This window comes from Xiphophorus couchianus, chromosome 10 (assembly GCF_001444195.1).
Source record: "Xiphophorus couchianus chromosome 10, X_couchianus-1.0, whole genome shotgun sequence".
In the NCBI taxonomy this organism is placed as follows: domain Eukaryota; kingdom Metazoa; phylum Chordata; class Actinopteri; order Cyprinodontiformes; family Poeciliidae; genus Xiphophorus; species Xiphophorus couchianus.
The window spans coordinates 6985512-7012127 of NC_040237.1; the positions used below are offsets into that span (position 1 = coordinate 6985512).

General features: G+C 36.8%; 1 protein-coding gene across 1 annotated transcript in view; it reads left to right on the forward strand.

Moving 5' to 3' along the window:
- The window catches only part of cpxm2 (carboxypeptidase X (M14 family), member 2), a 37788-nt gene that overhangs the window by 1532 nt on the left and 9640 nt on the right, over window positions 1–26616 (forward strand). Inside the window, exons 2-12 of the mRNA XM_028029683.1 lie at window positions 2145–2246; window positions 6667–6776; window positions 9888–10027; window positions 16970–17054; window positions 17967–18117; window positions 19123–19211; window positions 21819–21942; window positions 22108–22304; window positions 23318–23497; window positions 24935–25232; window positions 25528–25667. Of these exons, the coding sequence (XP_027885484.1) occupies window positions 2145–2246; window positions 6667–6776; window positions 9888–10027; window positions 16970–17054; window positions 17967–18117; window positions 19123–19211; window positions 21819–21942; window positions 22108–22304; window positions 23318–23497; window positions 24935–25232; window positions 25528–25667 (1616 nt within the window). The remainder of the gene's footprint in view (window positions 1–2144; window positions 2247–6666; window positions 6777–9887; window positions 10028–16969; window positions 17055–17966; window positions 18118–19122; window positions 19212–21818; window positions 21943–22107; window positions 22305–23317; window positions 23498–24934; window positions 25233–25527; window positions 25668–26616) is intronic.

The window sequence follows — 26616 nt, forward strand, 5'->3', positions numbered from 1 at the left end:
ACAGACCACTGAAGTGGACACTAATGCATCATAAAATATACCATCAACTACTGGCCATCAGCTGCAAATGCAAGAAATTATTTTTGTTAAATACAATATGGCAGACAGACAAAAAAGCATGAGAACCGACCCGGTCCCTCCTTCTACTGTAGACGACTCTTGCAAGTAAAATAAATATTGTGACATCAGATAACCCTTAAGGAACAATACTACTGATGTATTTTTCAAATAACAACTTTGTATTTGGACAAAATTACAATTGATCACATAAAAATAAAAAATACAAAATAAATTATTTTTACAAAAAAATTTTCCTACCTTTTATATGCCTTAAGAAAAGAATTTTAAAAAATGGAAAAAAATTCTGACACAAAGGATCATAATTCATGCATGAGAGGGTTAAGTTGAACGGAATCTAGGAGTGAAATTTACTACTCCTGTGTCACTGGTAGGCATTGAAGTGCTTAAAGTAATGGCAGAACTTACAAAGTAACTTTGTAGATTATGTGATTTTGCTTCTGACGATTTTGGTTCAACTAGAACTTGATTTTCTGAGTTTAAAAATATGAGTATTTAAGCTACGGTCACTCCATCCTGCAGTGTTGCGTCATTGTTTTTGTTTATGGTTCCAATTGAGGAACTCAATACAAAGGCTTTCCATAGTTTCCAGATTTTTATGGGTACAACATTTTAAAAATCATGCATAGTTGTATTTTTGCACCAAAGTTATGCTTACTTTTATGTTTGGACCATCACACAAAATTTTGATAAAATGGAATACAGTTAGTGGTTTTAATGTGACAAAATCTATCAAAAGTGCAACAATGTTGGCATACGTTATGAATATTTCTGTGGACAAATGTAAATTTTCTGTCAATCTAAATGTATGAGGTTTATATTGATTTACCCATAAGATTTTGCATTCTTTTATCACAATGGGCTCTGACGGCGCAGACGTCAAATCCGCAAGAGCGAAATGGGGTTTTCTTGTTTCCGCTTTGAGTTACCATGACAGCTAGAAAAGACAAGGTCGTATTTCAGACGCAAATAAAGCAATACTGTGAACATTGTTGTCTTCCAAATATAATGGGCTTTTAAGTTTTCATGGATTTTCAAGCGAACCTGAATTAAGAAGACGGTGACTTGTAAATATTGGTCGCTACCAGTCATTCGCCGCACAGCAAAGTTTGCAGCCTTCACTTCACTCCGGATCAACTTCTTCAGCCTAAAACTACAGGGGGAAGGCAGATGGTAAATAAAGGAGCTGTCCCTGTGTTATTTCCATGCAATCACTTCTGCATTCAGCCTGAAATAGCCAGTGTATGGAAACGAGTGACTGGACTACAGTCAGACAACCGAGCAACTGATCCGCCTGTACACACTGCTGTAAACACTATTTGAGTTCTTAACAAGAAGCATGCAAAAGTAATAAAACGAAATAATACACCTTAAGAAACACGGCCATATTTTTCTAAAAGCAACAACTTTGAACCTGAACAGTCAGCTGAACTAAAACTCTTGACACCAGAGCTGCCCTACTGTTGGGGCTTGTTGTGTTTCCTCATGCTTCGGAAGCAAAAAGCCCGATCCGTAATCTCCCCCGTTACTTGGTCTCCGTTTGACACTAACGAAAAAAAAAACACACATAATGTACTCAAAAATAAATGCAAAATAAGGTAAAAACATTGTCCATTAGAATAAGTTAAATGCACATTTTTTATAAGAAAAACGTCCGAGAATAGTGGCTACTAGCATAAGCTAAAGTTAATGTTAGCCACAAAGTTTAAAGAGAGTAAAACTCACCTTCGTATATGTAAATGTATAACGAGGCGTACATCTTAAAACCTTTCTCTAGCATACTTGTTGGGGTTTCAAATCGATCATTAATTGTTACTTTGGGCAAGCCCTGCAAGCACCTGGTGTAAAATGCCATTTTCAATAGACCGGAAACGACCGAGCTGCTTATCCCCGAACACGGAAGCTGACTTGTTTATCACATGCAATTCACACGGGGTGACGAAGAAAAGAGTCTCACACTTCTCACAAAACCCTAGAAGATGATTCATACAAGTTTGTGTGATATAATAAAAGATAGAAAAAGTTGGCAAGTGTACTATTTTAATTTTTTTGTGTCATTTTCTCAGTGAAAACACCCAACAGAAAGATAATGAAGAATAAGAAGAGCACCCTGAAAGAATCAAACATCATCTCAGAAGGAGTCGCAGAGTTCAACTCGATGACAGAGGGTGAGTGAAAAACCAGAGCTACTTGCTTGTTGAGGGAATTTATCGATCTCATAAAATCTATCTTTCCTCCAAAGAGCCAGAAATCTATTTCCATCTCCACAGGAACTGTTAGGATGGGATAACAGTACTTCTCTCAGAGATTACAAATATTTTGGAAAGCTGTAATGTTCTGGGAAAAACTACTTTTACTTTGAGGAAGGTTCTGGTTATGTAAATGATGCTCTACAACATGAATTTCAACCACAGAGGCACTAATGTCCTCTTTGGCTGTAAGGTGTTGTATGTAGTTGCAATAAATTTGCTACACTGAGACCAGATACCTCGGTAGCTTTTCTTGGATGTTAATTGAACTTTCTTTACTAAGAGTGAAAAGCACAGGTGCTAAATACTTATAGCTTTCCTAGTATGAGGATTAATAGGATTAAGGACTATGTAATAGGATTAATTCCTATCCTTTTATGAGGTTCATGTAAAATTCTAAATGCACCTTCCACTTTGTAACTACATTTAATATAATTACAAAGTGACTATGTTAAATATCACTTTGTAAATTATAACTAATTACATTTAACTAGTTATAGTTATATGTTACTACATTCAATATATAGTTACATATTAAAAGTAAGTACACTTAATATGTAACTATTAAATGTTATATATACAAGATGAACCTCCTAACAGGAGACAACTTGATGTTCTTATTCTGATGACAGGACATCTTGACTTGGCATCTGACTGTCTTGACTTATGCTTCCATTACAAGAATTAAGACCTTGCGAAAGAAAACTCACTGAACTTTTTAGTCTACATTCAAAATGCTACGTACGGCTGAGGTGTGATGGTGGTAGCATCATGCTGAACATATTCTCAGTTTATAGGGCTATGGGATATTCTAAATAAAAGACAATCCTGGAGGAAAACCTTTTATTGGCTTGAAAAGATGTGGCACTGGTTCACTTTCCAGCAAGTCAACAATCATGAAACCATTTAAACTAAATAATTAATTTCAATGGTTTAAGCTAAACAATTTAACATACTGGTTTAGTTTAAAGCATTCAAGACATATACATGTGTTAAGATTACCTAGCCAAAGTTCAGAGCTAAATCCAGTTGAAAATATGAGGCAATATTTTAAAATATATGTATATTCTTATAATCTTAATTAGATCTATGTTGCAAAGAATTATCAGAAATGACACACCACACTTTTTAGATTTTCATTTGTATAACATTTCAAAAACAATGGATACTTTTTCTTCCATTTCCATTTCTAATCTTTGTGCTACATAAAATCCCTTAAAATATGTAAAATCTTTGGTGGTGGCAGAATAAAATGTGAAAACGTTTAAGGGGTGTGAATAGCCTTGCTTTCAGGATCGGAACATTGGTTCTATGACTCCAAGTAGCTTTCCAATTAGTTTCATATAATACATTTTGTATATATAAAACTATATAAAAATATAATACATTTTGCATGTAAGGCTTTTTTTCTGGTGTCTTCTACTGTTCTCAGAAATCCACAACTTTCAAATCTGTCAAGAACTCTTTGTTTAGAGGTAGCTTAAAGCTTCCACTTAATAAACAACATACAATACATAATCAATACACACAAAACATAAAAAAGCCTCCAGATGTTGAGAAAATAACTTGATCTCAATAGCCCGAATAACCTCCAAGTGGAGTGACATCCCAAGAGCCTTATAGGAAGAGATAAATGTCAGTTTTTCTAAAATATGATTCATATTACACGTTATTGTTGAAGCCAGATGCTTTATTCCTGTGTGGGTCTCCCTGAATTGTGCACAGATGTTGATAATGATTTACGGCTTTGCAGCATAGCAGAAACACATCTGCTTTGTGTGAGTGTATCTGTAGAGCTACCTTTGTTGCTTTGGCCTTCCATCAGGGCTAAGGCTTTGTGAAACATGTTGATTGGCAATTCTATAGTGTTCATGGACAAAAATTTAAAAATTAGGTTGTATAAGTTTCCCTACTTATTCTTTTGGTTTATTAGTTAAACTTTACTCCAGTTTTAAACGAGGAACTAACCTTTCCCTAAATAATTGTGGTGTTTTTTTTTTTTGTTTGTTTTTCTTTTACATTACATGCTGTCTCTTCCTCATAGAATTTTCATAGCTTGTCCTTGCACAGCTGTTTCCTTTTTCTAATATAAATCATTCCAGTAGTTTATTCCAAACTTGAATGAATAAAATCTGTAAAAAAGCAAGTCCAAATCCTCCTCATGTCTTACCACAGGGAGCTCATTTGTGAAGGGAGTCCTGGCCGTGTGACAGCGACATGTGCGGCATGTGCTGCATGTACAAACAGACCAGCGTTGAATCGGAAATTCTTCCTCTGATGTTCCATTTCTGTGCTCTGGCTTGATCTAACGCAAAAGAGCTGCCGACCCGCAGAGATTTCACACGTCAGCTTTGATTTGCCCATTTGGCCCTATTGGTTAACATCCACTGTAGTGTAAAGAGATGAGAGATTCCTACACAAAGAGCTGCATTTAGTCAGCACCATCTCAGTTTCTGCAGTCACTTAAATGCTGGAGTTTGCTCAAACAAACTGCAACTCCCTCCGGCATGAAAGGAAAACCTTTTCAGGCATGGGCAATTTTAATTTCTTCAGAAAATATGTTTTGCAGACGTTTTTCCATAATAAAAACTTGCCAGACAAATTTTGGAAACAAACTATATCGGTGTCTGCTACTCATTCATGCTGACCTTAGCTAGGATATCTTTAAAGATGGCTGCATGATGGAGTGTGATTGTATAGAGTTTTATTGCATTGTTGTAATGTAGCAGAGTTACATTACAACAATGTCCATCCTCTGATGATCTGGGCATGACTTGTCTACCTCTTTTCTGAGGTCCAGATATCTCTCTCCTTGGCAGCATTATGTAATTTTTGTGGAGGGTACCCCATGGCATTTTCAGGGCTGAGGGAAGTTATAGAGCCTTGCAAAAGTATTCATACTCCCATGAATTTATTTTAAGAATTGTCATTGACGACAGACATAAAGGATTTTTGGTAGATATTATGTGATATTCCTACACAAAGTAAAGCAAAATTGTGAAGTTTGAGGATAATGACGCACAATTTGCAAACTTTTTACAAATAAAAATCTGAGAAGTGTGGCTTGAATTTGTATCCAGCCCATCTTTAAAGTAATTGCAGTTTTTGGGGGCATGTCTCTACTAGTTTTGATTTGGTGTATAGGACACCAAATCTTTTCCTCTTACTTTCATAAATGGTAGCTAAAACACAGACTAGATAAAGAGCAATCGTAAACAGCAGTTTTTCCCAAGTGTTTGAAAGTCTTGGACTTTTACTGAGCTATTTTAACACATGAATATATTTTGATCTAAACCACTGTTTCTCAATTTGAGTCCTCAGGTATCACTTCCCTGCATGTTTAAGATATTTCCATTCTGCCACACACCTGACTTGAATAAGTGATGATTGATAGGCTTTTCGGTTTTTGATAGTATGCGATCATTTGAATTTGGTGTTCTGGAATAGAGACGCATCTAAAATATGAGGTGGTCTCTGAGGACTCTGATTATGAATTAGCTCCATTGTCAATTGATTACACTGCACTTTAGGGTTCACAGAGTCACAGAGACTAATCATGTACATGTCGCACTTTTCAGATTTTCTTTAGGAAAAACATTTGTCATTATGTATCATTTTTCTTTCATTTTGTAATTATGCACAACTTTGTGTTGGTCTGTCTCAAAATTGTTTTAAAATGTATCAAAGTTTTTGCTTTTGCATGTTTCGACTCAACTCTGTTTTTCTTCTATGAGTGTTGCCTGCATTACTGATTCTGTTTCAGCACAAACTAAAGCTCCAAAAGCAAATGCTCATAAAATGCGGATTTAGTCAGCTCAACAATTTAATTCAGGTTGTGGCTTGTTGAACTTTAATAAATGTGCAATCCAAAATTATTAAGTTCTCAAATATTCATAGTGTTAAATTGATAATCATCATGAATGCTTGATATGTTTTGGAGTATGCAAGAGTTTAATTGTCAAATTACCATCACAAGCTTCACTTTCTGCAGACCCCATTTTTTTGTGGTATAAGGTTGGATATTTTTGGCATCCGAAAAAGCACTGCAATGAGTGAATAATACTCTTCTACTGGCCTGAAACCTTCACTAAATTAGCATTAGAGGGAAGCCTCCTGATGACAGAGTGCTGAGTGCAGCTGCTTGCTGCTTTCCCCCCCACATCTCCAGCTCACAGTGCAAAAGAGCAAAATAGTCATTACTGCTGAAATAAGCTTTCATGGTTCCTGGTGACAGGGGCTGTCGTACACTCTACATGCAGATATGAAGTGTATAGAGTAATGCATATTATTACACATAGCATTAACATCACAGGCCAATTTGTCTTTTCTCTTTGCCTAGAATGCCCTCCCATAGGACTGGAGACTCTGAAGATTGATGACTTCCAGCTTCACGCTTCGTCTACGAAACGCTACGGTCTTGGTGCACACAGAGGTCGTCTTAACATTCAGGTAAAATGAGAATGTAAAGTGCTGCTATATCTTAGCCAAGCTTAATGGATATGTTGGGGCTTGCATGACAACCTAGGATGTCTCACATTTCCTTGATGTTTTTAACTTTCAGCAATTCAAAGGTATACATGGCTGAGGAAAGGCTTCAGTTCAACATCATGTTTAATCGTCTTGGAAAGACATATCTCATAAATGCCATCTCATTTCAGTTTGTAAAACTCTTGAAGGGGATAAATCATCATATTGCAACTGTTGAACTGTGTAGCTCACATTTGTTTTATTAAGTTACCTGCCCGAAATTGAGAAACAACTTGCAGAAACAACTTGTGAACACAAGGCATTGGAGAAGGCAGTCAAATGTTGCTTAAGTTACGACCCTCAAATCTGAGACACCAAAATCAGACTTCAGTAAATGAAGTCTTTTGATATGTCTATATGATATGTCATCCAATAACAAAAGTAGTGACAGCAAAGTTCGCAGCTGGAATCTGAGGTCAGAAAGACTTATCAGGGATTCATCCAATCAGAGACAGGTAGTCAGGAGAACTGTTGTCCGTGCAGAAATACTATCAAACAGGGACCTGGCAGAGAGATTTTAAAGGATTCTGTGATGATTCTAGTCTGTGTGTAAATTTGCTTAATTAAGGTGCATGTGTGGTTTTATTGACGGGCCTATTTTTCGCCATTACACTCCCTGTTAGTGGCCTGTGCCTCTGTCTGCCAGTACAAAGATGGTTATCGGTGTCGGTGCCCGAGCCCGAGTAAATGACGTCTCACTCCTCCTGGTGGCTGCTTTGTGGGACCTCTGCTGGGGATGGTGTACCCCTGGGTCTTTGTGTCCATGGCTGGATGTGCTGGATATATATATATATATATATATATATATATATATATATATATATATATATATATATATATATATATACACTATATAACAAAGTATTTCCTATTTAAAATATAGAATTCCAGAAGTCTGAATGGAAAAATAGAAAATCTATTGAAAAAAGACATCTTGTTTTTTTAATTGGGTCGAATCTTTGAGCATAAAGTTTATAACTTCTGCTATAAAAGCTAACAATAGATGATATTATTGCCCTCAAAATAATACTGCATATCCCAAGACCTACCAAGGAGATGCTGTTTAAAGGAAGTCTTCTTGGTTCCCAAGTTGAACCGCTCCAAATCCAGCTCCACAAGTGATGAAATACACAAACACATGGTCTTAATTCAGAAAAACAATGGACTTGTTGTCTGTTGGATGTGAACATTTGTGTGCTGAAGTGAACAGTTTAAAGGAGGACAGAGATTGTGCCAGAAGAAACACATATTGAGCAGATGTTGAAAGGATTAGTTTGAGTTTGGCCAGTTTCCAGTCTGTTTGGTTTATTTGCACTTATGTAGCTACAACAGTTTGTTTGGATTCCAGACACCAACAGGGCGGTAATAAATATTTTCATATCAAGATATGACTAAGAAAAATAAAGTTTGGAAACTGTTAATAAACCTTTACAGAATGGATGAATAGAAGGGACGAATCCATCTTGATGTTGTGGCAATCCCAACAAACAGAATCCACAGCCAGAATATAAGAATGAAAACAAAGTCAAAAACAGAATAACCCCAGGCTTTCATCCATTGTGCCATGTGCTGCGTCCAATTTTAATCTGTGCTTTGTATTTCTTTCTTATCACATCTAAAGATGGATCTTTATGTATTACAACATAGCACATAGTGTAATATTTCTGGTAATTTTTGTAATTACCAAAAATTGAGTTTCCCAGAAAAATTATTACATAATTTCACAAAAGAAAACTCTTTTTTTTTTTTTTTTTTTTTCAAAACAAAACTTGGCTTTTCAATAGTGTAAAAGGGTCCACACAATCATGGTGAAAATGCCATATTGACATGTCCTCGACACCCTCCACAAAGTTATGATATTAAAAAAAGTAATTGAGAAAGACTCTAACTGTTCACAGAGTGTTGTATCAAGTGTGCTAATAGAATGTTTACAGGAAGGAATGAGTGTGACTGAAGATGAAAAGCAGGGAGATGATCCTGGAGCATCAGCCATATAAAATGCAAAGCTGATACACAATAGTGTGAAAGGGTATTATAACTAGATAAAATCAAGCTCTAAGAGTCCCTCAGTTACTTCAATCAATTTGGTCTTTCATGATAGTGATAGTGTCAAGAGTAACAGGAATTTACAATGAAGAATACAGAAATGGCTTTAGAAAGTAAAAAGGAGCATTTGGTAGTTTCTAAACATGAACCCAGAAAGTGTCTGTTGTGTCCTGAAGACAGTTGTCTACTGACCAGAGTTGAAGAGTTTTCATCCAGAAAAATTGGAAAAACTTCCAAAGTATAGAGTTTTATGACACTTGGCACTGATACCCACCATTTTGAGGCTGCTATCATTGCCAAATGAGCATTAGTCCTAAATGAAAGCATTCACCATTGTGAAATAAGAGATTTTCATTTTTTTGAAAGACTGGTTTTGCTTTGTCAGTGTTTGGAATCGATTTCATATACATGAGGAAAACGTTGAATCCACTTAGAAATAAGTAGGAACCAGAGACAGTACAGACATTCTGTTCTGTTTCTGAACACTGAGTTCCTTTATATCAATACTAAAAACCAACCTATTTGCTTTTGAGCCATAATAAATGGAACACTGACCAACATATTTGATGTCTATTGAGGATTTTGACAATGGCTCTTGACAAAATGTGATGTATGTTATTAGTTTTCATAACTGTTGACTATATGATGCTTTTATTATGTTTTTTTTTAATTTGTATCCACAACGTAAATCACTTTCAACTGCCTTGCTGGTGAAATGTGCTATATAAATAAACTTGATTGATTGGTTGTGGGAAACTCAATAAGACTGAATACTTTTTATATGCTACTCATTTTTTTAAATTCATAATCAAAATTTGTGCTCCTGTGAAGGAAAAGAATGTGCATAAAATTAGACAATCATGAGCTAGAATGACTTGGAGTTTTGCAAATATCATAACTTCAGGTTGCACCATAGCTAAATGGTATATTTGATTTAACAGTGATATGTTGATTGTTATGGCTTTTGTATGATTGTATGATCTGCAGGCTGGCCTTTATGAAGATGACTTGTATGATGGGGCCTGGTGTGCAGGGAGAGATGACCCACTTCAGTGGTTAGAAGTGGATGCTAGGAGACTGACAAGGTTCACGGGGGTCGTCACGCAGGGCAGGAGCTCCCTCTGGTCGTGAGTAGGCATGCAAAAAGATTTGCAAATTGTTGCACAGTCAGAATATGAACTTTGTTGTTACTGTTAGTGGTTAGATCACGATACAAGCTTATTAATTATGAGCAAGGTGATGTTTATCTGTGTTAGGTTTATTTTAATAATCAGCACATGTAATGCAATGAATTTTAATGATTGTTTTTTTTATAAGTGACAATAAACAGTAAGACACAGAAACAGGCTAAAAAATGCAATATGAATAAAAATGTTTGCTTATTGTCTCAAAAATAGAGACAGTGCCTTTCAAAAGTATTCAAACCCCTTTAACATTTTCACATTTTGTTATACAATAGTAATTTCAATGATTGTATGAATCTCATTGTTTCTGATAGACCAACGCAGTGTGATACATATTTGTTAAGTAGACATAAACTAAAACATAGTTTCCTGCATTAAATACAGACAAAGGATTATTCACTTGTTTATCCACCCCTCTAAGGCAAATCAAGCAAATGTCATCGCAATTACTGCTTGCCAATAACAAGTCTAACACAAACCCAAACACGGTGAGCCGCCAAATATCTAATTACATAGCATAATTTCCCAGTGACTGAGGCATGAACACCAGTGGTGGAGACAATTGGCAATTATTGCTGCAGAACTCTAAATGACTGTGTTTCCTTTTAAACCTAGTGGAAAAATTGACAGCATAAATAAATAAGGCAAAGGGTTTCAATCCTGCCCACATGGTGCGGAACCTTCGCTTGTGTGTGCCCTTTTCACAAGCCATTTCTGATCTTCTCGCTGTAGGATTAAGGAGTTACGGATTTGATTGATTTGGGTGCAGACTCGCTCTTTCATAAATCTCAAAAGGTCATTACATTATTAAAATAGTGCTGAAAAAATAGATTCTGAAGCATTCAGAGTTTCACGAGAGTTAGAGGGACAATAGAAGTTTTTTGTTCTGTACATTTTTTTAAAATAATTTAGCTATATTTACAAATTGTGGGTATGTTGCTAACTATTTCTATATTGCGTTGTACCGTGCCTATAAATATTCCCATTTTTTTATTGCTTTTACAAAACTTTCTTGTCAAAGCAAAAACTGATTTCCTCCAATAGTAATTAAATTAAAATGTTTAACATAAAATAGGTGATTGAATAGATATTTAAGACATTCAAATCAATATTTAGTAGATGCACCATTGATAGCAATCACAACATAGAGTCTGTGTGGACAGGCCTCAGTCATGCTTACACATCTGGACACTGCAGTTTCACTCCATTCCTCCTGGCAAAACTGTTCAAGCTCTGTCAGATTGCAGGAGGATTGGCTGTGAATGTCTCTTTTCACTCCAAAACATCCACCTTGTTGCCTTCATACAATTTCTTTGTAGTTTTAACTGGATGCTTTGTGTTGTTGACTTGTTGGAACATGAAGCTGTAATTCTCTTGCAGATGGAAACAAATTGTTCTCCAGGATTTCTTTACTTTTGTTGCATTCAGTTGGTGGAGTCCACGCTGGACAGGTCACCAGTCCATCGCAGGATGCACTCATTTTATGTTTAATGTTTTATTCAATTGTCATTATTTTTGTGGGAGTCAGTTTGCACCTTGACAGCAACATTGTTTTGTGGTAAATTTTTGTTTGAAAAGCCACATTTTCTTGATCATCATTTGCAAAGGCAGTAAAAAGGCAAAAGAAATCCTAGAGGGTGAATTCTATTTATAGGCACTGTTTATAGATCATAAACCTGTGGATTTATAGAAACCCAAGTACGGGCAGTTTTCCCTTCCTCTTCTTACAATAATATATTCACATAAAAATTCTTTTACTAATAAAAATGCCTGTGTTCAATGCTGTCTAATACTGCAGGAAATTCATTATTAAAGTCACTGAGGCTGCAGTCCAAGACTTCCTTCTGGTGCCAGAGACAGCACCTGGTGCACATCACACAACACTGTGAAGGGCTCTCTTCTAGAGTGACACCTGCTGGTTTTTTAAAGTTTCACACAACATCTTTAATATTAAAAAAATACTAGATAATAATTTTTAATTTGCTTTAAAAGTCAGACTTTCTTGTGAGCTTTTAAAGTAGTCCAGATGAGGGGTTTTCTAGGTCTTATGATGGTTTTTGTCTTTGAACTTAAGTTTTTTTCTCAGCATGTTGTGCATTATACGCTTTTACAGATAGCAGGGCTCCTTTTCTGTCTGGAAAGGTGTGGAATTTCAAGCATTCTCAATTCACACACACCTACAGATGTCCTACATGAAAAAGAATAATTATTCATAAGTTAATATATATTTTACTCAATCTAAGTGAAAGTTATATAAATTAATAACAGGCAGCGGGAGATATTTTAAGATTTTATTTATGGCTTAGAAAAACACCAAAACCTGTTTTTTCAGAAATGAGAATGTTACATGCAATGTTTGTCTACCTACAAAGCCTACTAAAAGTATGCCATGTAATGTACGGTGCATACTCACAACTTGGCTGAGGCATCTTTTTGCATGTATCACTGCTTTGGTAGCATGAATGCAATCAGGTTGTAGCTCTAGTGGTCCTAAAGGAAGCCCAGGTTGCTTTAATAGTGGCCTTTAGTTCTTCTCCAATGGTGGCACTGTTGTCTCTAATCTTATTCAGGACAGTTCTTTGTAGATTCTCTGTAGGCGTTCTATCAGGCCAGTTTACTGGCCAATTAAGCTCCGTAAAACCAATGTGGTTAAAGTAAACAGTGGTACGTTTGGCAGTGTCAGCCTTCACCAAGTTCTGCAGTAAAATGAAATCAACATTTCTAGAAAGGTTATAAACCCATTTAACAGGGATCTCTAGAATTCCCTGTTAAATGGCTTTGTTGTGACTGTGGACGTCAGAAAACACAGTAGACCAACACCAGCAGATGGCATGGCAACCCAAATCAACACTGACTTTGAAAACTTCACATTGGACCTTATGCAGTTTGTATCCTGTGTCTCTCCACCTCCTCTCCAGACTATTACTCCTTGATTTCCCAATGAAAATGATCATTTACATTTATCTGAAAACAAACTTGTATTAGAGCTAAAGAAAATTACTTACAATTTTATCCTTAGCTCAGATAAGATATCTCTATAGGGTCGAATTTACTCCACCATACTTTTTTATCTTCCACTCAAGTTTCAGTTATTATGGTTTACCATAATAAGCTATGGGAAAAGCAAGCACTGACCTTCTGTGTCTTACACTCCTTGTGGAAGATGTCAGTCACTGTCTGCTGGACTCCTATCTTGTCAGAAGTCTCCATCATGATTGTGTCGAATACCATATAATATTTCTGTTTTGTTTTTTTTTTAATTTGTTTGTTTGTCTTATTAGTTTTGTGTAAAATTCTAATTTGAGTCATAATCCTCACAATGAACACAAATAAATATTTGAAGTACATCACTTTGTGAAATTAATTTATATGAGTCTCACTTTTGAAATAAAAATAAAATTAGTTTCTTGTGAATATAGTGACTTACTGAGGTGACCTTTAAAGCCCTCCAAACCAGAAAAGTAGTATACTTTTATTTGTTCACTCAGTAATAAAAAACGTGGACTGTTCTTGGACCAGACTGAAAGACCTTCTTGTTAAAAGAAACAGTGTTGGAAAACTTCTGCTTGCCTTAGCAGTGTCTCTCACAATATAGTTGGATGTCATTTTAAAGTAGGATTACTTTATAAATGATTCATGAGTTTCAAGATTTGATTAATCGATCCTTTCTACCTTCATAACGCCATTAGGTTTTGCTTCACAAATCACTGATTATCCATTAAAGAGAACTATTTATAGGTGAGATCATACCAAGTAATTTGAGAAGTGTGAATTTATAATTCTTTCACTTGCATGTGAGGTTTTAATAAGCCACATATAATTTTTTTTAATAAATTTAACTCTCAAATTAAAACATGCAGTTACACATGTTGAAAGAGCGAACCACTGAAAGCGACATAGGCTAGATTTATTGTACAACAGGAATAAATTACTTAAAAACAAAAAATATATACATTAATACTTAGCAATAATTCCAAAGAAAATTACTCCATAGTTCACTCAATTAATAATTTATTTTATAAAGCTTTGAAAAAAAAACATTTCTGTAGTTAAACTTCTCTAACACAAAGCACCCTCCACACTTACTGGCAATGTAGTTTAAGTTATATTTGCTAGGAAATGAATAATTTTGTGAAGTGATGTGTACCATAATTGTTGGCATCTCTCATAGTAATATTTTTTACAATCTCCTTTTCTACTAAAACAGAAGTATTGTAGTAGAAAACAAAAGTTTTCTACTAAAAACTTTTGTTTTTAGTACAGAAAGGAGTTGGAGTATACAAAGAGAAGAAGCTTTGATCATTTCTCTTTGAACAATCTTTCATGATCACCCAGTGGTCTATCTAGTCTTTGCTCTGGGAACCGAGATGCTCATGGAAAAAGGCAGATTTTGTGGTCTCTGCAATATTTTTAGTTCTTTTGCTTACTATTGTTATCCTATTGAAACAACCAGTAAAAATTTACTATGTTTCCTGGGAGAGTTTACCAGTTTTTATTTGAATGTTTTTGCCAAGTTTAAACAAGATGATATTGTTAGTGCCATGTTCTGACCCTAATTTTGTAGACATAGGAATAATTACTGCTTTGTTAACATTTATTTTATTTTATCTTTTTTTTTAATACAGTGAAGCTTTAATCTTTTTACTGAAGACTAATATTTCATGACAACCGCCATGTTGCTCCATTCCTCTTAAATTACATTTATTTTATACTGGTCATAGCTGTGTTAAGAATAGTTACAATATATGCCTTTGAATGAATGGACTCAATTCAATGTGCACAATTTAAATTAATTTTTCAGAGCTCTCCTATGTGGTTGGAATAGAAGATTCATGTATTTTAAAGCATTTTGCACATCATCCTCAAGATTACCAGTATTGATGGAGGGCTATCTAAACAGTTTAAACTATATAAAAAGTAGATTTTTACCCAGCAAATGTAAAAAAAAGCATGGTATCAATAGGTTTTAGCATTTAAATCAGAAATCAGATTTAATCAGACATTCAACATTTTTCTTTAACCCTTTTACTGTCATGATGACCCTGGTGTCCTCATGGACCCGTTGAATAACATGTAAGCGTTTTAAGGACGGTGACAGTTAAGGGGTTAATAAGCTTTGGGACATCTTAAGATATTAACATTGTTTGGTAAAGCTATATTTTTGCTCAAGTTTTTCATATTAACTCAATAAAATATCATAGTAAATGTGGGGCACAGTAATGAGACAACCTTTAAATATAGATTTACACATTATCTAAATAGAATTGACATTTTGTAAATTTAACTAAGTATACTTTTTTTCCATTTAATTTGATTGTTTCATTGCCCTCAGATGCGGCATATAATAATTTTATTTCATTTGTTAGCCTTAAACATTAGACAGGGATGGAACAAACACTGCTACACAAGGTGATTGGTTTGCAGCAGGTTGATCAGTGAGATCTGTGTTGGTTAAAATATTTAATGTTGGAAAGTAGCACAGCAAGTATATATATTTTTATATTATTTGAACAAATCTGGTATTAATAACGCAAGCTATTAATACCAGATTTTATGCTTTTTCATTTAATTAAATGTTTAATAGATTTTTAACTAATTTGTAGAATTAGAGGTTGTTTTACTTGTATCATTGAAAGTATCACTTTTTAGAGACTTTTTCACATTAGCTATCATTTGATCTGGAAGTGGTGACACAAGAAGAGAACTAAATGTGAGGACTGACTTTGGACGCCCTTGATTTCAAGCTCTGTAGTTGCGAGGGAGCCTGAAACTCTAGCGAAGTTTGAGACTAAAGGAGTATTGTTTAATAAGCTATATTTGGGATTTCCCTTGAAGGGGAAGACTTTTCTTAAGGTGGACAAAACATCAAAGCCTTGGACTGAATTTTTCTGCAATTAGCTCTTTAGGGCATGTAGCTGTCTATGGTGACAGCTAAGGGGCTTTCTGTCTGTACGAACGCTTTAATTAACAGAAAAGGGAATTCCTACTGGACGAGCTCAGTGAGGATGTGCTCTCCCAGAAGCATGAGAATAGCTGTCAACCTACATACTGTACACTCTGGAAAGAGCACCGCCTTGGATAAGATGATTCATAAGAGCATACTTATGGTGTTTGTCTGATTTATGCTTCCGTTTATTATCTTTAACAGTAAGTTATCTATTTTCTCCTCTGTCATTTTTAAGAAAGAAATCTTGACACAGACCAGAATAATTACAATACCATGGTCTATTTTTTACTAATAGGAAATTTGCAGTGAATTAAAGTCACTGAGTAAATAGAATCCACCTGATTGTAGTCCAACCACTGCATAAACACTACTGTCCTGTAAAGGCCTCAGAGGCTTATCATATAACATTTGGAGCAAACTGCATCATTAAGACCAAGAAACTCAGCAGACAGGACAGAGATAACGATGAGGACAGGTAATAAAGCTTTGTATTTTGATATTATCCAAAAGGGAACTCTTTACGTTGAACTAATCAATTCAAAATTAAAAACAGCAGGTGGGATTGTCTTCATAATAAATCAGACTGTAGAATTAAACATCTGCACAACTGAAAAGCAGGACTTTGCTCTGAGTATTGTATTGTCAATCATTTTCAATCCATCCATATCCAAACCATGTGCTTAGATTCAGAAATAAAGTTGTAATTTCTTTATTTTCTCTTGAATTCAAAACTATAGACTTGGTAAGAGAGTTCAGCTTATTTTTATTTTCTTAAAGATCTCAAAAGAAAACCGATTTTCACAGCATAATTCATACACATGATTGTGAGCTTTCATTGTGAGTGTCAACTTTCCAGTTAGCTCCACTTTCTGAATGCATTGAATTCAAATTGGAAACAATTTTTCTCTAATACTCTCATTTTCCTACAATATTAACAGAAGCGATTGGGTGACTTCCTACAAGGTCATGATTAGCAATGACAGTCACACCTGGATAACCCTTAAGAACGACTCAGCAGACTTGGTGAGTAACAATAAAAGCATAAAAGAATGATTCCTCTGTATGTCCACAAACTGAAGGACACTGCAAACCTTTGCATTAATGCTGTAGTTTTTCCCTGTTAACCAGCTAAATATTGAGTCTTGCTTTGTATGTCTCCGGCTGATTGGACCCAAATAGAAAAATGAATTCTTGCTGGAAACTAATTACAGGGGAAGATGTAAATGCCTGCTTATTTCCAAGCTTAATGAGCTGTGAGGTGATAGTAAATAGTAATGTTTCTCCAGCAGATGGGAACTCATCCTTGTTTTGTTCACTCTGTAATGAGAGACTTGATATAATTGAATGGACTGGAATATCACCTTGCCTGCAGAGATTTACTTAGACCTTTTCCGCCAATTCTGTTGCTGATTAACCAAATCAGGGCTTTTTGAATATAATCACAGCTCTTAGTCACTAGATTCTTTTTGTGCACTCCTGTGGTTCGTGATTTAATCAGTGTCAGTGATTAAACCCCCAATAGTAATTTCGTCTCTACTACAAGCGTTGCCCACCCACATTTCCTTGCCCACCCACATTTCCTTTGTGCCAAATGCCAGTCTACTATATTGGCCTTTCAAAATACTATATGTACCAAGAAGAGCTCCATCTGTGCGTGTCCTCAGGGTATTAAAGTTCAATAATTGTGTGCTCAAGAATTCAACCCAAAACTAGGGAGGGAATCTTTTGTAAGTTTCATTCTTTTTCCAAGCTCTTTTAATTGGAAAAGCTCTTTTAATTCCAAGCTCTTTTAATTGGTTAAAAAGGTAATGAGGAAAATAAATAGCCCTGACCCATGTTGAGCTAATCTTGCTCATTTAAAGTTGTTGAATGAAGAGCATTATCCTGTGTCCTTCACGGCTTGACTGTTTATTCACCTTGTGTTTGCCTTAGTAGATATTCAGCGCCAACAGAGAAAAAGAAATCCCCGTCCGGAACATCTTTCCATTACCTGTGGTCGCCCGGTACATTCGAGTCAACCCCCGCTCGTGGTTTTACGGTGGCAGCATCTGTATGAGAGCAGAGATCCTTGGCTGTCCTTTGCCAGGTGACGGGTTTGTATGAAGGAGACGCACAATTCAAACAGTCGGCCACCATCAATGAATGATTAAGTGTTTTTATTTGGGGTTTGGTCTGGATGAAGGTTTGGTGTTGTTGTAAACTGGGATGCCATTTCTGGAAAATAATTAATTATTAATATATAACTCTTAAATGATGGGAGAGAATTTCCCTGGTTAATTTTGGTCTTTCAGAGTCAGGACTGTGTGGAAACATCTCTATAGAATATAAAGGTGACTAATTTGTTGGTCGTTCAGTTTGAAAAATCAAAATGGACTATATCTGTCTTTTTAATGGTATCAATGATAACACAGAGGTGACACATTGTGCTATATAAAGGTTAATTCAGTTGAGTATATGACTAGATGCTGGTTGGAGATTTATCTTAAATCCTAACATTATTGAGGCAGTGGCATGAGTTAAACTGATATTAACAGCTGCTCAAATGATCCATCCATAGAAAAATATAGTTCCTCCATGATTTTCTGGGGCTACCCTGGGTTCTCCTCTAGTGGCCAGGAAATCTACAAAGAGAGAGATCCAAGAGGTATCCTGATCAAATGCTATCTGACGCCTTTCATTGCAGAGGAAGAAGCTGCTTCAAGCTGCCCCCAGATGATGACATTCCTCAACTTATTTCCAAGTCTGAGTCCAGTCTTCTTAAAGAAGAATATCATATTATTTGTTTATAGGATCTTGTACTTATTGTGATCTAATAGTGGAGGGGCCAAATATAGACAGACTTGTAAACTGAGTGTTTTGTCTTTTTGTGCCGACTAGGGCAAAGCCACCATGAGAGATCAGACCTCAGTTCATCTAATCCCTACCTGCCTCCATCATACCAACACTCAGAAAAAACACCAAAAACGCACAAATCTTTTACTGCAGCCTAACGTTTCTCCATCTCCTGTGCTGATGTAGCATCCCTAATAAGAAGAATGAATCGACTTCTTTAGATCTCTGAATGCCTTTAACTTTTTTAATCTTGTTCCAGATCCTAACAATTACTATCATAGACGCAATGAAGTCATAACGACTGACGATTTGGACTTCAGGCACCACAGCTACAAAGAGATGAGGCAGGTAAGCCATGTAAACAGGCATTACCTTGTTAAAAGAGCCAAGACCTTATTTCCCATTCAGAACAGAGATCAAGAGCACGGAGCAATAAAACACCTCATGGAAACTATGAGTCGAAGCAAGCCAAGCTGTGTCCTTCACGAGAGCAAAGAATGCAGCAGAACAAATGAACTAAGCACTTGGAGCTGCATAAAAATGCATAAAGCATCTTCAGGGTTGTGTCATTACTTATTCATATAGTTGTCACAAGCAGACGCCTGTTTGTACCAAGAAGGAGGACAGCTGTATTTGTCAGTGTGCACGGTACGCCTGAGTGGCTGTGATAGTACAAGCGCTGTGAATGATAATCTCCTGTAATGCAGTTGAGAGAAGAAACATCCTGGGCTGCTTTTTTTCTTTCTTGTAGGAAATATTTGTTAGATATTAGGTGATGTTTTCTTCTGATTCAACTCCCTAAATGCTGCTTCAGAAATATCTAAGTGAATTAATGAACTGTGTTTCTATGCTTTGTTGGTTTTTATCCTTTACGGCTAATGTGTTCCTCTCTGTGTCCAGGCTAAGCTGGGCTTTAAAAAGAAAAGAAAGGACTATTTTTGAAAGTCCTTTTTTTACCCTTGACATTTTCTTTCTTTGCCCAGGAATCAAGTAGCATGACTCTCCCCACTATAGTCTTAATAGTTTTGTAATAGAATTTTTGAAGTCTCACATAATGTACAAACACCATGAGAGTAACAGAGTATAAAATCTATTTCTTATACTGCTTAATGGTTGTTATTTTCTTAGTCCACAACCACACTAACAGCGGGAATAACGCAGAAGGAAAAATAAATTCCTTAATATTCTTCAAAGTGGAAGATATTCTATCAATTCATATTATCCACACAGTGCATAAAAGAAGCTTAGTTTTCTATTGGGGTCTGTGGCATATACAAGCAGAGTTAAAAAAAAATATTATGCTCAGTTTTTATACTTCTGTATGAGGAGAAAAACACAAACACTCCTGTTTAATAAAGCAAGAATGCTTTGTATTGATTCTGGTAAATAATACTGTCCATTTATATTTATCCAGGGGATTCTCTGCTTTATTAGAATGAGACTTTCACTCTTGTCTTGTAATCCTTCATCCCATTGAAAAACCTGACATTTGTTTAGCGATTTACTTGCTCCGTGAAGTCAAGATTTTACCTGCACTTAATTAAAACCCAGTCACACCTGACTGGTTAACCACTACAGCAGCAGCTGAGCCCATGGATGCAGCAGCTTCATCTAACAACTGGTTGGTCTTTTTTACTGCAGCAGTACTTTGTGTGACCACTGACATCCATGTGGGTAAATGATAATTGTTGCTATTTTAATCTGTGCCTGTATGAGCCTGTCTTTATAATTGCTTTGGCTGCATCTTCAGAGCTGGCTGCAAGGAAACTAAATAAGCTCTGTGACACAGCTTAGGAAATATTGTCTTTGAAGATTTTGATAATGGGGTGCTTGTCTTGCTTACGTACAACTATTTAAGCTGGTATTAAAAAAAATGGAAAGACCAAAACGCACAAGATAAATATGTTTTAAAGCATTACATAAGAGTTAACTGTGTTTTTTCTATCATTTTACCATCCATAGTACAGTTAACATTGTATTTGTTATGTATTTTCCTTGCAGACTCAAAAATCACAGGTTTAGAGGAACCACTTTTCTGAAAACTAAAGGTAGTCTCTGTATAAATGATATGCCTTCAAACATCACAATAGGTTTTTTGGATAATAGTAGTTTTAAGCTGATATTTTTCTAACTTCCTGTAGCAGGTGGCTGAGCTGCACTGATAACTGTAGCTTGTACTTAAACAGAAACAGGCGGATGTCTGATTCCTGCCGGGTTATTACTGTTGCACCCTATTCCCACGCAAAATCTTAGAGTTGGAAAAAGCCTTTTTAATGGTGGTGGTGGTCTCAAATGTGTGTCAGAGTCTACCTTTGTCAGTTTGAGCTGCTCAGTTTATTCAGAATTGATTTATTTTCAAATTCTTTATTTATCCCAAGGTGAAATTAAATGTTTTTGTGATTCTTTTATGTACGGTAAGTATTTTTATTAAGTTCTTGTGAATGGTGATGCTGTGGGCAGGAAAGACCTCCAGTAGCAGTAAGTCTTGCAACAAATCAGAAAAGGCCTCAGACGGTAGGACAGTCTTGTGACTGTCATAAAATGACAACTGCTCAATATCCAGAACACAGTGATGATATTCCACAGCAAAATATCCTAGATGACCCCATCAGTTGTTGGCAAGCACTGCTAACCCAACACATCTGCTTTGTTTTTTTCAAATACTTTTTTTATTTCTGCAGGACATTGGAACTTTTATTTAGTTATTTCTGTAATAACTTATTGCATTTTTATTACCTTACCTTTTATTTTTAGTCTTTGTAAAGCACTGTTGTCACATTATGTTTTTTGTCATTTCCAATAAAAAAAATAAATAACTTGGATTTATTAACTGCTCTTTGCCAGTGCACTGTCTAAGTTCAAGCAGAATGGTTTTTCTCATTAGTGTCAGGCCCTTGGATAGATTTTTTTTCATATTTTGTCAGGGTCTAATGCTTAATGATTTGCCCTTCACAGCTAATGAAGGTGGTTAATGAGATGTGCCCCAACATCACACGGATCTATAACATAGGAAAGTCTCAAAACGGCCTCAAACTGTATGCCATAGAGATCTCCGACAACCCTGGTGAACATAAAGTTGGTGAGTGCTTTTAATGCTAAAATATGATTGAAATTAATAATGTGTTTAGAGAAAACTAGAAAAAGATAACAGACATCACAAATCATTTTGCGTACACGTATTATGTGTCGTGGGCAACGTCCAACTGCTTTTTTTCTCTTTTTTTCCTTTCCACCTGATGGCCAGGTGAACCAGAGTTTCGCTATACGGCAGGTGCGCACGGAAATGAGGTGCTTGGACGAGAGCTCCTCCTCCTGCTCATGCAGTTCATGTGTCTGGAGTATCTATCAGGCAACCAGCGGATACGTCACCTGGTGGAGGAGACCAGAATCCACCTGCTGCCATCCGTCAACCCTGATGGGTACGAGAAAGCCTTTGAAGCGGTACGTCTGCAAAACACAAATTAGTGACCTCATTTCGTTAAATGGTCTGTAGTGAGAACATGTTTGGGTCTGTTGTGAGTAAACGTTTGGTACATGAGAAGAAGTTTAAATGATGCAATGGAATATGTGAAGTGAACAAGAACTTTATCAGGCCTGTGTTTCTGCTATAATTTAAAACAGAAACATGTTTTAGTAATATTAGTGGAAAGGCAAGGTTAAAGACCATAACAACAATACTAAATAAGGACAAGTCAAAGCTGCAGAGAGATTGTTTTTTGTTGATTTGGTGATGTGAATTTCATTCAGTGAAGTATGTGAGGAAGCAGTAAGCTAACAGCTTGTACTCAACTAATTTGTACTCATAGCTTATTTTGTGTCTTTGGTGTTTTCTCTTGTGTATGTCAGTTTCATCCAGAACAGTTTCTATATATAACACATAATACTATATTTGGAAATCACATAGTACAATTTTCTGATCAGAGTGTAATGTATTCATTTAAAGCATAAAACAGTACCTTGCAAAGAGGGGTTTCTCTAACGAAGCATATTATTTTAGATGCTTGTCACTTCTTAGCATTTCTCGTCAAAGGAATTTAAGGATGTTTTAAATTAGGAGTTGTGACTTGTTTTTGTAAATGTTTTCCAGTTCAATGCACTTATTAAAAAATTGCAAAACCACACTGAGCTTTTGTTAAAGATGCTGTTCTGTTGCTTTATGTGGAAAAAAAGCTGTGAAATTGGTTGAGACTTTTCATATTCATAAGACTTTTCAGAACCTTATGATAAACTTGTTTCATTGCCAAAACAGGGGATGTTGCCCTGACAACACCTTTTATGTAAAAACCTATTGAGATAATCACAGCAACCCCTGCGGAACTAAAATATACCTTCCCCACTGTGATCTGTACAGTTCTTGTATTTTTCACTAATATACTCCTGCTTCACCTGTTTTGCATGACCCTTATGCCACACATTTCAGTCACCATCTTCTTCATGTTTACTCTTTGACTCAGGGTTCAGAGCTCAGTGGTTGGTCTCTTGGTCGATGGACCAATGATGGCATAGATATCCACCACAACTTTCCTGATCTCAACTCAGTTCTCTGGGAGGCTGAGGCAAAGAAGTGGATTCCTCGCAAAATGTTCAACCACCACATCCCCACCCCAGAGTGGTACCTGTCTAACAATGCCTCGGTAAGTCGTACTGATCATCTGTTGTGCTGTATTGTATATTAAATAAAAAATTTAAGCAAACCTAATCATAAAATTGCTTTTATCTAAACGTACTTGGCATACAACTTGTAGCTTATCAACAGCATGTTTAAAATGACCTTAGTAAGAATAATAAGTGATGTTTCTTTGGTTTCCATGTGATTTTTGAAATAAGACATATTTCCAAACAGTCAAATTCGTCTTTCAGTACAAGAGGAGAAGGGGTAAGAGTTTTATTTAGTACATCTGTTTGGTGTTCTGGAGCTGCACAGTGTTGAAGTTAGAAGTACTGTTGCCATGCAGCAAGAATGTCCTGAGTTTGAATCCTTGCATGGTCTCTGGAGTTTGCATGTCCTCCCTGGGCATGTGTGGGTTCTCTCCAGTTACTCCAGTTTCCTGCAACTGTCCAAAGAGGTTAACTGGTTTCTCTAAACTAGGCATTAGTGTGAGTGCGTGCACGGTCATCAGGTGTATGTGTGTGTTGGACTGATGACCTCTCTGTATATACCCTGCCTCTCGGCCAGTGACCACTGGAGCCAGGCAACACAATGCCCCCCTGCATAGACAAGTATGCAAGGACAAAGAATGAATGAATGTTTTGTGTTGAGTGACACAGCAACAGGTGGGGAATGAGCAGTTCACTCTGGTACTTTCTCTGCCATCTTACGACTAGCAATTTAGCCATCAGAACCTGTTCTCCAACCCACATAATCTGAAACAATGTATGCATGTAACACACATACGTATACATGGGTGGCAAAAGGGTGGGTTCACCCTAGGGTGCTATTGTGCTCTTTTCCTGCTACTTTTTTCTTCCAGAAAAACAAACACATCTCACAGTGGAGATTATCAGCCATTTGAAAAGGGTAAAGCAGTCACGAGGGCCCATCAGCACTTGTCTATTTTGGGAGAAGCGGATGATGAGTTTGCTGTGTATGACGAAGAGGCCGTGAGCTGAAATATACCGAGTGGGCTATTAAAAGCTCACCCTCACGAGTGTTTTGACGTTAGCGGGAGCCATGGATGAGTCACACTGAGCCTCCAGAATAGCTGCTGCAGCTGCAGTGCTGGGATTCCCATCTGTGCACACAGAGCTGTGAATCCTATCCTTGTTTGCCCCCCCTGACTGGCAGCGCCCGCAGATAGGAATGCTGGTTTCATTACTTGAGCCCCAACAACATGGGAAATTCCTCCGAGTTGAATGCAAATGCTTGTTCGGTGTAAACATTTACCTATTAGAATGATTACTCTTGACATGCTTATGCAGTGTGAATTGTGTAAACAGCCTTTCTGATGGCTTCATCACTCCCCATTGAGATCACAGATTATTTTAGCATGAGGGAGTTAAATTAGCACTCACACTGCTTAGATGATTGTGCTAATTACATTATCCATGCCTCTTGTGTGCGCCCGTTGTAGGTTGCCTTGGAGACACGAGCCCTGATAGCATGGATGGAGAAAATGCCCTTTGTGCTGGGTGGGAATCTCCAGGGAGGCGAGCTGGTGGTGACCTTCCCATATGACAGAACTCGCTCCCAGGGGGTGACTAGAGAGCAGACCCCCACCCCTGATGACCACGTCTTCCGCTGGTTGGCCTTCTCTTACGCTTCCACCCACCGCCTCATGACTGATGCCAGCCGACGGGTCTGTCACACAGAAGACTTCGCCAAGGAGGATGGAACCATCAACGGGGCGTCCTGGCACACTGCGGCCGGCAGTTAGTGTCCATATCCAGCGGCGGGTTTTGTCACTAATCCTAACAGTGCTGTGAAGGGTCTTTTTTTTTTCAGCTCCACATGCAGCCTCTGAGCCATTTCTTGCGGAGCACACATGAGAGCATCTGCAGTACTGTAACCCTATTTTTAGATTTTAGCCTCAAGTGTCATCTAGCCCTCAGAAAAGCATCTCAAATTCTTTTTTCTTGATTAATTATCCTCACAGTTTCGCCCTGTATCTGAGCATTCAGATACATTCGGATGTATGATATACAGTATGTTTGTCTTTGCTGGCAGGTATGAATGATTTCAGCTACCTGCACACCAACTGCTTTGAGCTGTCGATGTATGTGGGTTGTGACAAATTCCCCCATGAAAGCGAGCTGCCTGAAGAGTGGGAGAACAATCGGGAGTCTCTTCTTGTTTTCATGGAGCAGGTACAGAGTCAGTTCAGCCTCTCTGACATTCAGTTTGTTCCTCATATTCCTCTTATTGAACTACTTAATTACAATGCCTTGCTAATGTGTTCATACAATTTGAAAAGCTTTTATTCTTTTATTCAACCTCCCGTGGCAATACTTTGTCATTTGTGTTCACTGAACCTCCTTTCTTCACTGTACAAAACTGAAAAGTTTGCTTCTTCCTCTGTAAAATATCTCAAGCTCAGTCAAATTGGTTGGAGAGCATCTATCAACAGTTAAGTATTTAAACATTTCTCAAGTAGATTTAGGTTTGGACTTTGACTGGGCCATTCAAAAGCATGACTTGCTGTGATGGTAAACCATTGCATTCAATGGTTTAGGATAATTTTCCAGTTGGAAGTTGAATATCTACCCCAGTCTTTGCAGCCTATAACAGCCTATACTCTTTTTCGGTATTGTCCTACATAAAGCTTTAGTCATTCTCCTATCAGCTCTACTAAAGAAAAGCATCCCTACAGCATGATACTGCCACCATCAACCTCACAACTAATGCTTGTCTTGTTGACAGATTGCCCCACCTGAATCGTAAATCTCTGCAGCCCTTCCAGAGATGCGATGGGACTTTTGGCTACGTCTCAATAAAGCGCTCATTGGCCATATTGTCAGTTAATGTGGACAGGCATATTCACTTCTCCTCACAATAACACCACACTTCTTTTACTCTTTTCAGATGATGAACTGAACAGTGCTTTGTTTTATTTTCAAAGTTTTAGATTTCCTTTTAACGACAACAAGAAAAATGCACAAAAGTCAAATAAAGGTTTAAGGAGAAAAGTACTTTTGTAAAGGGGCTCTAAAAGTTCTTGTTGTCAAACACTTGAATCCTTATCCTATTGTCTTCTGAAAGTTTTACTAAACAAAACTGACTTACTTTGCCTTGAAAGTTCCTTACTCTCCAAAAAGC